At 36.0% G+C, this 16,150-nt stretch overlaps 2 protein-coding genes across 2 annotated transcripts; one reads left to right on the top strand and one right to left on the bottom strand.

Moving 5' to 3' along the window:
* Nucleotides 1–4,763: 4,763 nt before the first annotated feature.
* Nucleotides 4,764–7,085, top strand: LOC7478501 (40S ribosomal protein S14). Its single transcript, XM_006369323.3, has 6 exons — nucleotides 4,764–4,932; nucleotides 5,366–5,485; nucleotides 5,595–5,640; nucleotides 6,102–6,187; nucleotides 6,315–6,444; nucleotides 6,793–7,085. The coding sequence occupies exons 1-6, from the start codon at nucleotides 4,930–4,932 to the stop codon at nucleotides 6,858–6,860; spliced, it is 453 nt and encodes a 150-aa protein (XP_006369385.1). The 5' UTR covers nucleotides 4,764–4,929; the 3' UTR covers nucleotides 6,861–7,085.
* Nucleotides 7,086–14,518: 7,433 nt separating this feature from the next.
* On the bottom strand, nucleotides 14,519–16,126 carry LOC18109798 (peroxidase 60). Its single transcript, XM_024594993.2, has 4 exons — nucleotides 15,852–16,126; nucleotides 15,574–15,753; nucleotides 15,242–15,413; nucleotides 14,519–15,132 (listed from the first exon to the last, which is right to left on the bottom strand). Exons 1-4 carry the CDS (start codon nucleotides 16,092–16,094, stop codon nucleotides 14,675–14,677), a joined length of 1,053 nt encoding a protein of 350 aa, XP_024450761.2. The 5' UTR covers nucleotides 16,095–16,126; the 3' UTR covers nucleotides 14,519–14,674.
* Between the last annotated feature and the right edge of the window lie 24 nt (nucleotides 16,127–16,150).

Here is a 16,150-nt window from a genome sequence, read left to right as displayed (position 1 = left end):
AATTTGTAAAAGAATTAGTTCATTAAAATTAATAAATTAACCAAGTTAACATAATAAAAAAAAATTATTTAGGTATATATTAACCCTGAACTTTCTGAACCATGTATCAATCATAGGTTTCCATTCAGTATTTTTAGAAACTAGACTCAATTGAAACAGTGACACTTCCATCATCAATTTCATTGTCGATGTTCTCATGTGGGCAATCTCAATATTTGTAAACTTGAAATTGCATTCATTAGTTAAAATTATTTTTTCAGAAATTTTTAATTGTTCTTTATTTTTTTAATAATGCTAAATGGAAAACAAACTTATATTGAGTGGTCGGGCTTCCATTGGAAAATGTATTTCCTAGTAAATGGTTCTCGATATGAACAAACCCCCCTTGGCATGGCGGTATCGATGAGTCTGTGTCGAGAGAGACTATAATTTTTATCAAAACAAGAAATTAAGTTTCAAAACCCTAAACCCAATAACAATTGAAGCAAAAACATCAAAACCCAACATAAAACAACCAACAAAGCACCTGTTAATAATATAGATTTACATATCAAGACTCAAAACCGAAAAGCCATTGGTATCATTCCAAACAAGAACCAAAACCTAGAAACAATTTCTATGAAAACAATACAAATTTTGTTTCAACAAGTAAAAGGAAAAGGAAGGCAATTTACCTGGTTGAAGACTTTACTGGCTAAGATTGAGAGGGAAAAAGATCAATTAATTAACTCATTAATTAACCACCTTATAAATAAAAAAGAAAAAGCAAAAGTTAGAGATTTCACCTAGCATAAAGTGAGAAAGAAAGAGAATGAGAGTGAAGAATGAGAGAAGAACCTCATAAAAAGAGAAGAAATGAAGAAAACATAAGGAAGAAGACAAACTTTTATTATGAAGTTAGGGATTTTGATATCTTAATTGAGGTTTTTTTTACCAATAAAATTCCTGAAAAACAATTAAAAAATTGTTAGTTTTTGCTTTCCTTCGGTAACTCTGTATGTGATAAAAAAAAAATTAAAATCTCAATTAAACCCAAAATTTTACAGAACCCCCCTCATATATCATCGATCATCGATGAAATTTCAATATGTTAGTGATTCTATTTGTAATAGCTATTGGCATGAGAGGATAATTTTTTTTTCAACTATTTAGAATATACCAACAAACTTAAACCATCGGTGATACTGTCTGTATGTTCTAGTGGAATTGAATTGTAATTTTTCCAACTCTCTGGAATATATATCTCTAAAGAAGTGCTTAATTTTTGTTAGTGCATCTCATATCCTCTTTGAAAATAAATCTTAGTAAGCAAATGAAATAAGTGTTTGCATAAATATGTGGCAATCATGACTCTGTATTACATATAATATGCAATTTTCGAAATTTACCAATCTAGATATGTTCGAAGCATGTCTATAAGGAAAACACAGACTTTTAAGCTAGTGGTAGACAAGTAATTGTGCATTATTGTCTAAGACGAAATTAGTTTTGGACTTTACAATTCGTGACCCATCATAAATCAACTCTATAATTTTATGGTGACAAAACAAAGGTATATACATTCTATCTTTTATGTTGACCTTTGCCTTCCCTTTCACGTCTATAACCATGTTAAGGATGTTTTCAAACATGTTTTTTCAATATGAATGACATCAAGATTATGGCGGAAGATATTAGTTTTCCAATAAGAAAGTTCCTAGAAAATACTTTGTTTTACCCAATCATGAGTCACACCAAAATAAAAAAACTTTTGCTTATCGGATTGAAAATCAAACACAATATCATCGTACTATGATATTACATCATACAATTCTTCACCCGATGGTACCAATAGTGGAACATTCTCTTCAACTCTACTAATAAAGAAGTCATTTTGTTCTTTCTTTACTTGTGATCCGATGACAACAACCATTAGTGGCAATAAAAAAAAAGACATTTTACTATTATTTGTTAAGGTAAAGGTCTTGTTATTTTTCATATAGCATGAACATGCTAATTTTTCATGCGTGCTCCAACCAGAAACCATTTCACACGCAAGAAAATCATTGATTGTCCATATCAAAGTTGTCTTTATCTAAAAATTATGTTTCCTCGAGACATCATAAGTCAAAGTCCTAGATGACCATAACTGCTTCAACTTATCATTCAATGATCGAAGATAAACATCTATATACTGACCCAGACTATTAGGATTGGGTATGACTGTTGATAAAAACATGAACTCCAACCTTATACACATCCTCGGTGGAAAGTTGTAAACCGCGAGTATCACTGGCCAACAAGAATAACGAGCAACAAATGACCTAAATAGATTGAGTCCGTCTATATATAACCTAAACTGTATATTTCTTGATTCCATTAAAAACTGAGGATGCACCTTATTAAAATGTTTTTAGGCTTTGCCATCGAAAGGATGCATTATGACTCCATCAACTCCATCATATGAATGATGTTATGTCATGTGCTCAATGATATTTGGAGACATGAATAAAATTTTCAGTTTATTCAAAAAAACATTATGAGAAGTATATAAGTTTTCTATGTGTAACAATAGTCCTTCCCCTACCAATTATAAGTTTATAACGAGCATACCCACATGTTCTATACTCGGTTAAATCTGTATTTTCAAGGTAGTACAACACACAGAAGTTTGGACACGTGTCAATTTTATAGTATACTAGGTTGGGGGTTTCATCATGGATTTAGTAGTATAGAAGTTCTCTTTTAGTTTATTCCCTTAAGGTAAAATGCTTCTCATCCATTCGATAATTCTGTCGTAACCAGCCTCAATAAGCCAATGATCTCATTTTATGGTGAACACTTATGCAATGACCGATAATTTACTATGATTTATGCACTCATTCCATAATGGTTAATTAGATTTTTTTAAAAGATCAAAAGACATGGGTACGCCTGCATTTGGTACTTCATCCACGATTGAACATTTACCTGCATAACCCTGATTCATTCTCATTACATTTATAACCATATTCCTATAAGGATTATTATTGTCATCTACAACTCCATGCACGTTGCTAGAATTAAAATTTGATCCAACTGTCCTTTTTACCATGGTCTCGTAAGGAACATATGGTTCACCATAATTTACCGATATGATTTTGATCGTTAGTATTTGCTAATTTTTTGGTAGTGATTACACAATGGTGATATGAAAAAAAAATCAGATTTTAACTTAAATGTAATTAATAAATAATTTTGATTTAATAAAATGGGTGTAAAAATAGGATGGTTGTATATTTGAGAGGAACATTGCGCCTTTATCATCAATGCTCATATCTAGACATTCCATTGGACCTTTATTACACCAAAATTCAGGATGCTTCTTCAAGTAAGGTTGAATAGACATAGATATACGATACGTTTCTAAGAAGTTAGAAATAGGATTTGAACCTATTTCCATTTTTAATGAATTTTCTTCTAAACAATTAATTTTTTTATTTGGAGGCATGATATAAGTTGCTGATATCTAATAATTAGTTTAATTAAAAGAAATCAATATATATATTGAGTGATAAGTTTGAGAAAAAGAGAGAAAACCATAAAAGAAAAAAAATGTTCCCCATCCACCTAGATTCAGAATTAAGGCGATATGCGACATTATGATTTAGATGTTTTTGGAAGTGTTTTTTATTTGTTAAAGTATTAAATCGATGAGTTTTTTTTTAATTTATGATTTTGATATGATAGAAAAAACTATTTAATTCTCTTTTAGAAAAAAAATATTATATAAAAAATATAATTTTAATATATTTTCAAACTATTTTACCCTTGACAATTTCTCCACCCATAGGATGATTAAATAAAATAAATTTATACATACAAGTATCTACTAGCCTCTTTGTGGTCCTTAACATAGCTTGAGCTCTTGAAATACCATCATGAACAAAACAAATCATACAGTGCTGAAAGTCAAGTCATCTGCAGTTGTCTTTAGTTGAGCTAGCCAAAAGAAAAGAAAAAAGAATTGTACTTAGCCTGTTGTTTTTTTATAGCTAATAAGAATAAAAATATCATTTCACTTGGCTTCATTAAGGTGATTATAATCTCCAATATTATGTTTTTATATATTTAGATATGATTATCTAAATAATATTAATAAAAGAATAATTAAATGTAGTGTTCATCTCTAAAAATCTTGCTGAAATGATTAATTATAGAATAAATTTTTTTTTTATCTTTATTAAATTTCACTTCGATCCTAATAGTTTAAAATTCACCAATATCATCCTTCCAACATTAAGAAAGTCCCAATATCATCTATTTTTCTGTATTTTTTGAATTTTTGATATTAACACGTCAAAGCGATTTAAAAATATTAAAAAAACCAAAAAAATCGATAATTACAAGAGTTAAAACTTTGTAATTTATGCTCAAAGTAAAATTTTATCTCAATTCTATAAGTTACTTGTTGCTTATGAAAATTGATTTTAACACCATACAACTTATGATTTCTTTAATTAAATATTTATTTTTAAAAAATTAAACCAATAAATAGAAGTGATGCCCAAAATACCTACCACAAAAAAATATACTATGAGAAATCGCTTTTGACTCCTTTTCTGAAAAAAAAAACAGCATCAAATGCTATGTCCTATGGGCCAGTTGTTTCACAAAGCTTGGAAAAGCCCGGCCCATAAAAATAACCGAAGAAAAGAAATCAGATTATTAGGAAAAACTAAAAAAGAGAAAAGCCCAACCCAAATTAGTCCCAATAAGAATAAAAGAAAACTCCAAGGACTTTCAAGCAAATAAAAATAATATTGACTCTACTAAAAACCCTGGCCACTCCCCTCATATAAAGTCTCCTCTTTGAGCCACTCCCTGTCGTCCTCCGCAACGCCGCAAGCAAGCTCGGCCATCAGCCTTTTTTAGCATCCTTCGGCTTCTGAACCTAAACTGCCTTCAGTCATGGTAAGTAAGATCTCTTTCATGTATTTAACTCTCTTCGTACCTTGTTTTTGTTGTTCTTGTTGATGTATATCTGCTTTGGAGGACTGAAGACAAGGAGATTTGCTTTTGTTATCTGTTTTTTTTTTTTTAAGAAAATAAACAAAGGGGAAGTGGGTTTTTGTTAAAGTATCGTACTTTTGAATTTGCTTCTGTTTTATGTTGGGAAATTTGGGATTTTGCGGAAATAAGTTGATGCTGTAGAAGGTTTCTTTTTGATGCTGTCAGTCACTTGTCCTATGCTTTGTTTGATCGTTCTTGACTTTGATAGTATATGCGTTAGCTGTTTGTTGTTTAGGGAAGTGGGGTTTGAGTTCTATATTTGTTTTTCAGATGTAGATTTTGCTTCTTTTTTGTGGGTTTTTGTTTTGATAGAATTTTGTTTATGATTTGATAGTCAAAGAGAAGGACAAGAGAGCCAAAGGAAGAAAATGTCACTCTTGGCCCAACTGTCCGGGAGGGAGAGCATGTTTTCGGGGTGGCTCACATTTTTGCTTCATTCAATGACACATTCATTGTGAGCATTCTTTCATATTTTCCCAAATGAACTATCATGTCTGTCTTTTGATTAACGGGATCTTTTGGGTTTATCTGGAAGTAATTTAACTTGGTTGAAATAATTGCAGCATGTGACTGATTTGTCTGGGAGGGAAACCCTAGTTCGCATTACTGGTATGTGTTTTATACTGTCATAATTTTTTTAACAATTGCTTTTTCTTGGAATGGGGTCATGCTTGTAAAGTTTTCAAGCTTGCTTCTGCTCTATTTGTCTTTTTCTCTCTTGGTTTGCTGGTTCTGATTGCTAAAATAGACTTGCGTGCTAAGTGTCCTGAGTGTTTACATTATGTTTCTATATGCTTATCCACCATGAGTACTTTGTTGTACTGTGTAGTGTCTTGTTGATTTATCGGTGGCCTTTTGATTTTCCAAAATACAATTTCATGGTGAATTCATCATTTTGTTATCATATGATTGATTGTTCAGTAGTGGAAGTAATCCCCCTCTTTATAAGTGGGTAGTTTGCTTTATTTTGGTTGTGCATTTTTCATAGAACTGTTGCATTGGCACATGTCATCAGGCCGTTGTTTCTGCTACTAGGGTAACTCTTTCTCCTTGTTCTGCACATGTACCAGGTGGAATGAAGGTTAAAGCTGACAGGGATGAATCCTCACCATATGCTGCTATGCTTGCTGCACAGGATGTTTCACAGAGATGCAAGGTCTTTGTTCTGTTTTATATTTGATACATTGATTTTTAAAAAATTCCTTTTTTTTTTAATTTATAAGCTGTTTTTTTTTTATTCAGAAGTGGTTTCATTTACACTAACCTGGTTTCAAAACTAACAGGAACTTGGCATTACTGCTCTTCATATCAAGCTTCGTGCTACAGGAGGGAACAAAACTAAGACACCTGGGCCTGGTGCCCAGTCTGCTCTGAGGGCATTGGCTCGTTCTGGAATGAAAATTGGTCGCATTGGTAAGTCATTAATATGAAATAAAGTTTTAGAACCATTGATTGCAATTTTAGGAGTTTAATATGCACTTGTGTTTGTTACGTGGCTTGGATGAACTGGTGTTGGTGATGCTTGTGGATTGAAGCTTTCAATCTAGGCATTAGTTACTCTTTAGTTTCTTAATGTTTCAAGAGCCTAACATTTTATATTTGTTATATGCCATGAATACTGTCTATCATTTATGCTGTGTTTTCAGTTGATGAGTATGAATAGCTGAACAGGCCATGTAGTAATTAAACCAGAGAAGCATTTGTAAGCCTGAATCTTCTTTCATTGGCATTGAGTTTGACGATTGCTTGTATGTTTTTCAGAGGATGTGACACCAATTCCAACAGACAGCACCCGCAGAAAGGGTGGCAGAAGGGGAAGAAGGCTGTAAGCTGTCTCTCATCAGAGAAATTCTATTTCGGTGGTGCTGCTTTGGTTGCTTGGTGATGGCTCTTTTCAAGTCAGGACGTTTTTGTAGTTTTTCTTATCCTATGGAAAATTGTTGACTTCGAATTGATATTTAAACTTTGTAGAAACTTAACGATATGGAGTTTTGTTTGTGACTTTTATGCTCTGAATGAGGTGGTTACTTTTATTGAAGCAATATGTTTTTTTACTGATGCACTTGCAAATATAGTCATTTGTTCTTAAACGAGTTCGCAGCTTGTAGTCCCAAGTGATAGAAAACGGTATGGCTGAGTTTATATTTTGGTCATCCTTCCTCCACCATAACCTTGCACGAAGCATTCCATATGAATCGGACACGCACCTTGTTCGAGTCACCTTTGTTGGAATAATCTTCAGTTAGCCAAGCAGAAAATATTTCGTTTTAATCCTGGCATGATAATGGTACTTTGATCTTGTTGATTTGGATTCTACAGCTATCAGAGTTTTCCTGTGAAAAGGCTCAAATTTCAAAGATGTATCATGGAAAATAATTATTACTATTATAAAACAAACGAACGAGCATGATTAAGCAAGAACAAATGAACTATACGCGCCATCCTGCTTGTCAGGGCATTTCTTTAATACAAATCATACAAGATACAGTGGGAGGGAAGCAAAAGATAGCAGAAGATCAATGGGCCGGAAATGAAAAACAAATAAAAAATAAAATTATTATGAAGTCTATCCTCAAGGCCTGGGTGCAAGTACAGCTTTTAGGTAGCGTTTGTTCGGTCACTTTTATAAGATAGAAAATAATAAAGATAAAAATATATTTGATTCTATTAATGCTGGGTTAGGGTTCTTGTTTGCTGAAGTGACTGGTTCTGTAAAGGATTTGCTGGGTAGGGAAGATGAACAATATTTTTTTCTTCAAATCTCATTGTAAAAAAGATTAAAAGATTTTTTTTAGATCAACTGTTGATAAAGATTCTACATAATTTCCAGGTTTTAGAAACCGACGGTTTTCACAAGTTCTAAGAGATTGATTAACTGTTAGAATAATTAAAAGCTTCTTCTCTGGTACTAAAGGTAATGTGGAACAAAAACTAAAGAAAACTAAAAACAAAGAAAAAAAGAAAGAAGCCAAGAATTAAAATCAGTGAAAAAAAACTAGAAAGAAGAGAATTTAAAGATGAATAATCTGTTATTTTATCAAGTCATCGAAAAAATCACAAATTAAAAAAAAAATATAAATAGCATAATCATATAACATCCAACTATTGGGTTTAGTCCATCAATTAAAACTATATAATATAAATAATTCAAATAAATAAAACAAAAAGAATGAAATAGATTCATATAAATTTAGTCTCATACAAGCCGGGACATCCTTCATTGTCTTTATTCGTGGATCTGATATTCCCACCATGCACTAGGCCACTTCTTGGATGGTTCAGGCAAGCCATCCTGATATTGTATCAGGCTTTATTTTCCATGAAATCTCAACTTCTGATGCCGACCTTTTCACCTTCACTGGAATCCCTGCTAGCATGGTGGAGTTCCCTGCTCTAAACAGTTAAGAGTACTGTCTCCTTTGCTTAATTTTCTCCCGTTTCCTGCAGGTAGTTTTAACCCCTTCACATACACCCGCGCTCCGCTGAGCTTCTTTTTCTTCTTCATGGGAGTCTCGAGGTTGGTTTTATTGATACCACCAACAAACTCTACACTCTAACGCTTCAAATTGGAGACACATTTGTGTTACCGAAGGCACTAGGTCACTTTCTATACAATGTTGACTTCAAGAACCCTGCCATTGCTATCTTGTTGGGAAAACTAGGGACAACTAACCGGATCAATTCAGCGGAATACAATTCACAAGTCCCAATCCTTTTTCCCTATTTGTGCAGTAAAAACAGAATCAAACAATGAACAAATATAATGCAACAATTACACAAATCAACGCCAAGATTTTTACGTGGAAAACCCGATGCGGGAAAAACCACGGGACCGGAGTCCACCTAAAAACTTCCACTATCACAAATAATGGGTTCACAATAGTTCTTTCTCAGATTCAACTAAGGGCTACAACATATATATCATCAAGAACAACTTATTCTCGGATTACAACAAGATTAAAGAGAGTAATGTTAGAGAAAAGCTCACAACACTGACAGCCCCGTTTTCTGTCAAAACGACCAGCTTCCACACCACCAATCTTCAATCCAACCGTTCAGAATGAAGAGTAACGTGTCTAGAAGCTGCTGTCCAAATCTCATCCCGATCCAACGGTGAACGAACTGGAAATCGAAGAAAGAAGACAGACTGCTCTGCTGCCTCTTCTTCCTTTCTTTCTCTCGGTTTTCTCTTCTCTCTTTTGTTCAAAAACAGCTGCTGCCATCTACAGTGGCAGCTCCTATATTAATTCAAAGAGATAGCCTTGCCTTGCTGTCTCTTACTAATTAATATGGTGGTCCCCCCATCACATGGTGCGGGACCACACAACAAATCTCCCCCTCACGCACCATGGGAGGAATTCGCCATACTGGCGATCAACATGTAAGCTTCAATTTAGGAGGCTCTGACAAGCCTGCTTCCCTTCTGCAAAACTCAAACTTCTCTCTCGGTAGAGGTTTGGTCATCATGTCTGACACATTGTCATCGGTATGGATTTTCTCAACAACAAATGACTTCATCTCCATAGCATCACGAATCCATTGATATCTAACCTCAATGTGCTTTGATCGAGAGTGAAAAGTAGGATGCTTACTGAGATGGATTGCACTTTGACTGTCACAGTGCAACACAAAGTTCTCTTGAACTAGGCCAAGTTCATGTAGGAACTTCTTCATCCATAACAACTCTTTGCCCCCTTCAGTAAGAGCAATATATTCAGCCTCAGTAGTGGATAATGCCACACATTTTTGCAACCTTAATTGCCATGAGACAGCTCCCCCTGCAAACTTCATCAAGTATCCTGATGTGGACTTTCTAGAATCAACATCACCAGCCATATCTGCATCCGTGTATCCATCCAACACAGGTTTATCATTACCAAAACATAAGCTGAAACTAGAAGTACCTTTGAGATACCTGAGTATCCATTTCACTGCTGACCAGTGTTCTTTACCAGGATTGGAGAGGAACCGACTGACTACACCAACTGCATGAGCTATATCCGGCCTTGTGCAAACCATGGCATACATCAAGCTACCAACTGCGGATGCATAAGGAACCTTTTTCATCTCATCTCTTTCTTCATCACTTGAAGGACACTGCTTAGAACTTAGTTTAAAGTGGCTTGCAAGTGGAGAACAAACCGGTTTGGAGTTGCTCATGTTGAATCTCTCAAGTACCTTTTGAACATATCTCTCCTGAGATAGCCAAAGTTTCTCCTTCTTCCTGTCACGTGTGATTTTCATGCCAAGAATCTGTTTTGCCGGTCCTAAGTCTTTCATTGCAAAAGACTTGCTTAACTCTTCCTTCAAAATCTGAATCTTCTTAGCATCATGGCCAACAATCAACATATCATCCACATACAACAAGAGAATAATAAAGTTTCCATCTGGAAACCTTTTCATAAATACACAATGATCAGAAGTGGTCCTGTCATAACCATGGTCCACCATGAAAGAATCAAACTTCTTATACCATTGTCTTGGAGCTTGCTTTAACCCATATAGGCTCTTTTTCAACTTGCAAACTAACTGCTCTTTGCCTTTTGCTTCAAACCCTTCAGGTTGTTCCATGTAGATCTCTTCATCTAAATCACCATGGAGAAAGACAGTTTTCACATCAAGTTGCTCAACTTCAAGATTCAAACTAGCAGCTAAGCCAAGCACAACTCGGATTGAAGACATCTTGACCACTGGTGAAAAGATTTCTTCAAAATCAATACCCTTCTTCTGACCGAAACCTTTCACAACCAATCTTGCCTTGTACCTTGGTTGTGAGCAATGTTCATCAATTTTCAACCTGAACACCCATTTGTTCTTGAGTGCTCTCTTACCTTTAGGAAGCTTCACTAACTCAAAAGTATGGTTTTCATGCAAGGATTTCATCTCTTCTTGCATTGCTTTCAACCACTCACTTTTCTTCTCATGTGACATAGCTTCATCAAAGCATTCTGGCTCTCCCCCGTCAGTAACCAACACATACTCATGAGGAGAATATTTGGTGGAAGGTTGGCGAGGTCTGGTTGACCTCCTCAATTGTGGCTCATCTGGAGCTTCCTGCATAACCTGTTCAGGAATAACATCAATATCATCATTAGCTGATTCAGGATCACCAACTAATGGCTCATTAAGAAAACCATCATTTTCATCATTTTGCAAGTCTCCCCCATGATTAGCAGGCATCAAAGGTAACTGTGGAGTAGGTCTTGGATTTGAATTAGATGGAATAAAAGTAGTAGACTCTGTTTTCTCCTTCAGTTCAAAGTCTTCAATGGTTTGATCTTCAAAGAAGATAACATCTCTACTTCTCATAATTTTCTTCTCCTTTGGATCCCACAACCTATAGCCAAACTCATCATCTTCAGAGCCCAAGAAAATACACTGCTTTGTCTTGCTGTCAAGCTTAGACCTTTCATCTCTAGGAACATGTACAAATGCTCTGCATCCAAACACTCTCAAGTGTGCATAGGAAACATCCTTTCCTTTCCAAACTCTATCTGGAACATCAAACTCAAGAGGAACTGATGGAGAAAGGTTGATCATGGCAACTGCAGTCTTCATTGCCTCACCCCAAAAGGACTTAGGCAGCTTTGCATGAGAGAGCATACATCTAATTCTTTCAACAATGGTTCTGTTCATTCTCTCAGCCACTCCATTCTGCTGTGGAGTCTTAGGAACTGTCTTCTCCAACTTGATACCCTGTTCCCTGCAGTACTTCTAAAAAGGACCTCTATATTCACCACCATTGTCTGCTCGAACACATTTCAGCTTTCTACCAGTTTCTCTTTCAACTCTGGCATGGAAATCCTTAAAGACATCAAGCACCTGATCTTTGGATTTCAAACAAGTGGCCCAAATCTTCCTGGAGTGATCATCAATAAAACTAACAAAGTACAATGCACCTCCAAGAGACTTATCAATCATAGAGCAAACATCAGTATGAACTAAATCAAGAACATGTGACCTTCTATGTGAAGGTGATCTTTGAAATGCAACTCTATGTTGTTTACCAACTAAACAATGAGTACATGTGTTCAAGTTCATACCTTTTAAAGGAAGGTAGTTCTTCTTGGCAAGGATGCCAAGGCCTTTCTCACTCAAATGTCCAAGCCGCTTATGCCATAGATCAGTAGAGCAATCTTCAATTGCATTCACCTCCCCTTTGATCACCTTGGCTTGTGACATGTAGAGACCCATCTTCTTCCCTTTAGCAACAATTAGGGAATTTCTGGAGAGCTTCCATTTACCATCTCCAAAGTAACTGTGATAGCCTTCTTCATCAAGAGTACCTGTAGAGATTAAATGTAGGCGCATATCAGGCACATGCCTAACATCTTTGAGTAGCAACTTGCACCTAGTATTGGTTTCCAACCAAATGTCTCCAATGCCCACAACACTAGCCATCCCTTGATTTTCCATCCTAACTTGACCAAAGTCACCAGCTGTGTAGAATGTGTAAAAATCACGTCGGGGTGTAACATGGTAAGAAGCTGCTGAATCTGCAACCCAGGTGGTATCTTGACATGCAAGATTAACACAACCATCATCACACACAATGGCAACATCACCATCAGATACAACTGCAGCTGTACCATTCTCTTCATTCTTGTCTTCATCTCTACCCTTTTTATCTCTTTTATACTTTCTGCAATCTTTTTGCATATGCCCAGGCTTGTCACAATAGTAGCACTTAAAACCCTTCCTTGACTGAGATCTTCCTCTTGGCTTCCATTTGCCTTTTCTATTGCTGGATTCTCCATCTTGCTTGCCGTGAGAGAACCTGCTTTGACTTCTCCCTCGACTTTCTGTAACAAGTGCATGAGACTCAGAAATGCTTGTCCCTTTCCTCCTCTTCTCTTCATTGAGGATGCAATCCTTCACTGTTTTCAAAGTGATCTTTCCATTCGGAGTAGAATTGCTAAGTGACACCACCAAAGTCTCCCAACTATCCGGCAATGAACTCAATAGGATTAATGCTTGCATTTCATCGGCTAACTCAAGGTTCATCAATGACAGCTGATTCAAGAACCCTTGGAAAACATTTATATGCAGTGAAGCATCTTCACCATCTCTATACTTCAAATTCACAAGGTCTCTAATTACAAAAACCTTGTTTTGTGCACTTTCCTTGGCAAAGGTTTCTTCCAACAGCTTCCAAACTGTATAGCAGTCATGTTCTTGAGAAATGTGATTAATGGACTTAGAAGATACCCATTTTCTAACATTAGCGGTAGCTTTTCTATTTAGTCCATTCCATTTTGCATCATCCATATCATCAGGCTTTATTCCTTTACATTCAATCGGCAAAGCCAAATCATTGCAATATAAGTGATCCTCCATCATTGTTTTCCATAGAAAATAATTTGAGGAAGTGAGCTTTATCATGCCCGAATCTTCCTTTTCCATTTTAACTGCACAAGAATTCAATCTACACAACCAAATGCTCTGATACCACTTTGTTGGGAAAACTAGGGACAACTAACCGGATCAATTCAGCGGAATACAATTCACAATTCACAAGTCCCAATCCTTTTTCCCTCTTTGTGCAGTAAAAACAGAATCAAACAATGAACAAATATAATGCAACAATCACACAAATCAACGCCAAGATTTTTACGTGGAAAACCCGATGCGGGAAAAACCACGGGACCGGAGTCCACCTAAAAACTTCCACTATCACAAATAATGGGTTCACAATAGTTCTTCCTCAGATTCAACTAAGGGCTACAACATATATATCATCAAGAACAACTTATTCTCGGATTACAACAAGATTAAAGAGAGTAATGTTAGAGAAAAGCTCACAACACTGACAGCCTCGTTTTCTGTCAAAACGACCATCTTTCACACCACCAATCTTCAATCCAACCGTTCAGAATGAAGAGTAACGTGTCTAGAAGCTGTTGTCCAAATCTCATCCCGATCCAACGGTGAACGAACTGGAAATCGAAGAAAGAAGACAGACTGCTCTGCTGCCTCTTCTTCCTTTCTTTCTCTCGGTTTTCTCTTCTCTCTTTTGTTCAAAAACAGCTGCTGCCATCTACAGTGGCAGCTCCTATATTAATTCAAAGAGACAGCCTTGCCTTGCTGTCTCTTACTAATTAATGTGGTGGTCCCCCCATCACATGGTGCGGGACCACACAACATATCTCTCTTTGTTTGGCAGTGCCAATGCCGGAACCGACTCAGTTCCTACCACTGTCTTTGCCACTGGACTTGATGATGCTGTCCTCGCCAATGCCTTCAAAACTGATATGGCTACCGTCCAAAAGATCAAGGCAGCCCTTGCATATCCAAGGCTTGAACTAAAGTTCTCCTCTTCACCACCATCTGTTGAGATTGTTCTTCTGAGTGCATTTTCTTCTTTTCTAATATTGGCACGCCAAGACTATGACATTAATTATTTAGCTGAATGAATGCAGTTCTAATTAAAATGATTCATCTCATATTGCGCAAACTTGAGCTATTCTTTCATTGACCAAACATATATAATTTTGATGCTTGCTTCATTCAATCAGAACAAGATTACAACAAATAATAAATACAAAAAAGAATAACATAAAGAAACATGAAATAAAACAAGAAAACAAAAAGGGCATCAATAAACAAGGATGAAAGCAGATTAGTTGACGGATGACAAGTATAATCAACCGAATATATTAAAAATATTTCCACCAGAATTTCCATTAGGTGAATTAACAGCTGCGCATCTTTTCCTGATCTCCCCATCTTTGCCAATCTTGACGTCAACAGCTCCCAACTTAATCATGGCCCGACCAAATTGAAAGCTGAAGTCGTTGCTTTCAGCTATTCTTGCCACTGAGAATCTGGTGTTTGAATCCAGAGCTAGCTGCTGATCAACTTCGAGAATCCCATTACCTAAACGTATTTGCTCGTAGTAAGATTTGTCCACTGAAGAAGACTTGAGAGGATCCTGGTCGAGATTAGCTGAGTTGGTACTGCCAGAATTTTGAGGACAAAGAGTTTGTAGGGTTTTCAGTAGTGTTGTATTCATGGTTGGATCAGGGTGGCCAGTGTTCTTGAAATCATAAAGACGATTTTGGAATAAACCACAATGTGCTACCCCGACACTGTGACCACCTCCTATACATCATCAGAAGAATCAAAAGACAAATTAGTAATGTGCTTGGAAATGTAATATCACATGTAGTTTCAAAGAGAATTAGAAATGGAAAAATGCATCATCACATACCAAGAAGATAAACCATGTCAATAGTGCTCAGTCTTTTGCTATTAAATGCTGCAATAGCTTGAGGAATTGGGATACTTGGAGATGGGAGTTTCACATTTTGAGCAGAAGATACACGACCATCTCTTCTTCCTGTTTGTACAGGGTACCATCCTGTCCTTGACTTCATATCACTCTGCATGCATGAGCACAAGCATTTATCACTCAATTCTTTTGTTATCCTACTCTTTTGACCCCTGAATAAATTTTGTTAATGTTTGTTTACAGTTCAATTCTTTTGTTAAGAATGAGACGCATGCATTGATTCTGAAAGGGAATAGAAAAAAGTTATGCACCTCGACAACAGCATCTCTGGTAGCCATTACTATAATATCAGCACAAGAGACGACTCCCGGGCATGTATTTTCAATTTCCGTCTTTATTTCCTCGATGAAGTCATAGCCCCTCACACTTAAATTTGGAGGTGCAGTTTTCTCACCATTTGGCACATCCAGTAATATAGATGCATCACATCCCTTTCAACACCCCCATAAAATTGCATTAGATTGTGCATGCATTGAGCAAAGAGTACTAAAACAAATTAACGTTGAAAGGGATTGCAAAACCTTCTTACATTGACAAAACAGTCATGAAATTGCATGCGAAGAAGAGCAGCCACTATTGTTGTGTCTGTACTGAATCTTGCCTTTACTTTCTGCTTGACAATATCCTCAACATTTCTCTGAAAGCCATTTCTGTCCTTGCATTTTCCATTATAGAATCCAAACTGCAACTGACCACTGCATTGGCTAGCCATGTTCACAAAGATGAGGCTAAGTGCTAGTGCCAAAGCAGCAGCTACTCTTGGCATTTCCATTTTTTTTTCTTGTTTTTCGAACTACTAATATTGGATATGGAAACAAAGCACATTCT

This window comes from Populus trichocarpa, chromosome 1, assembly GCF_000002775.5.
Source record: "Populus trichocarpa isolate Nisqually-1 chromosome 1, P.trichocarpa_v4.1, whole genome shotgun sequence".
Classification (NCBI taxonomy): Eukaryota; Viridiplantae; Streptophyta; class Magnoliopsida; order Malpighiales; family Salicaceae; genus Populus; species Populus trichocarpa.
The sequence above is the reverse complement of the archived record's forward strand: the minus strand, read 5'-3'. Positions and strand labels throughout refer to the sequence as shown.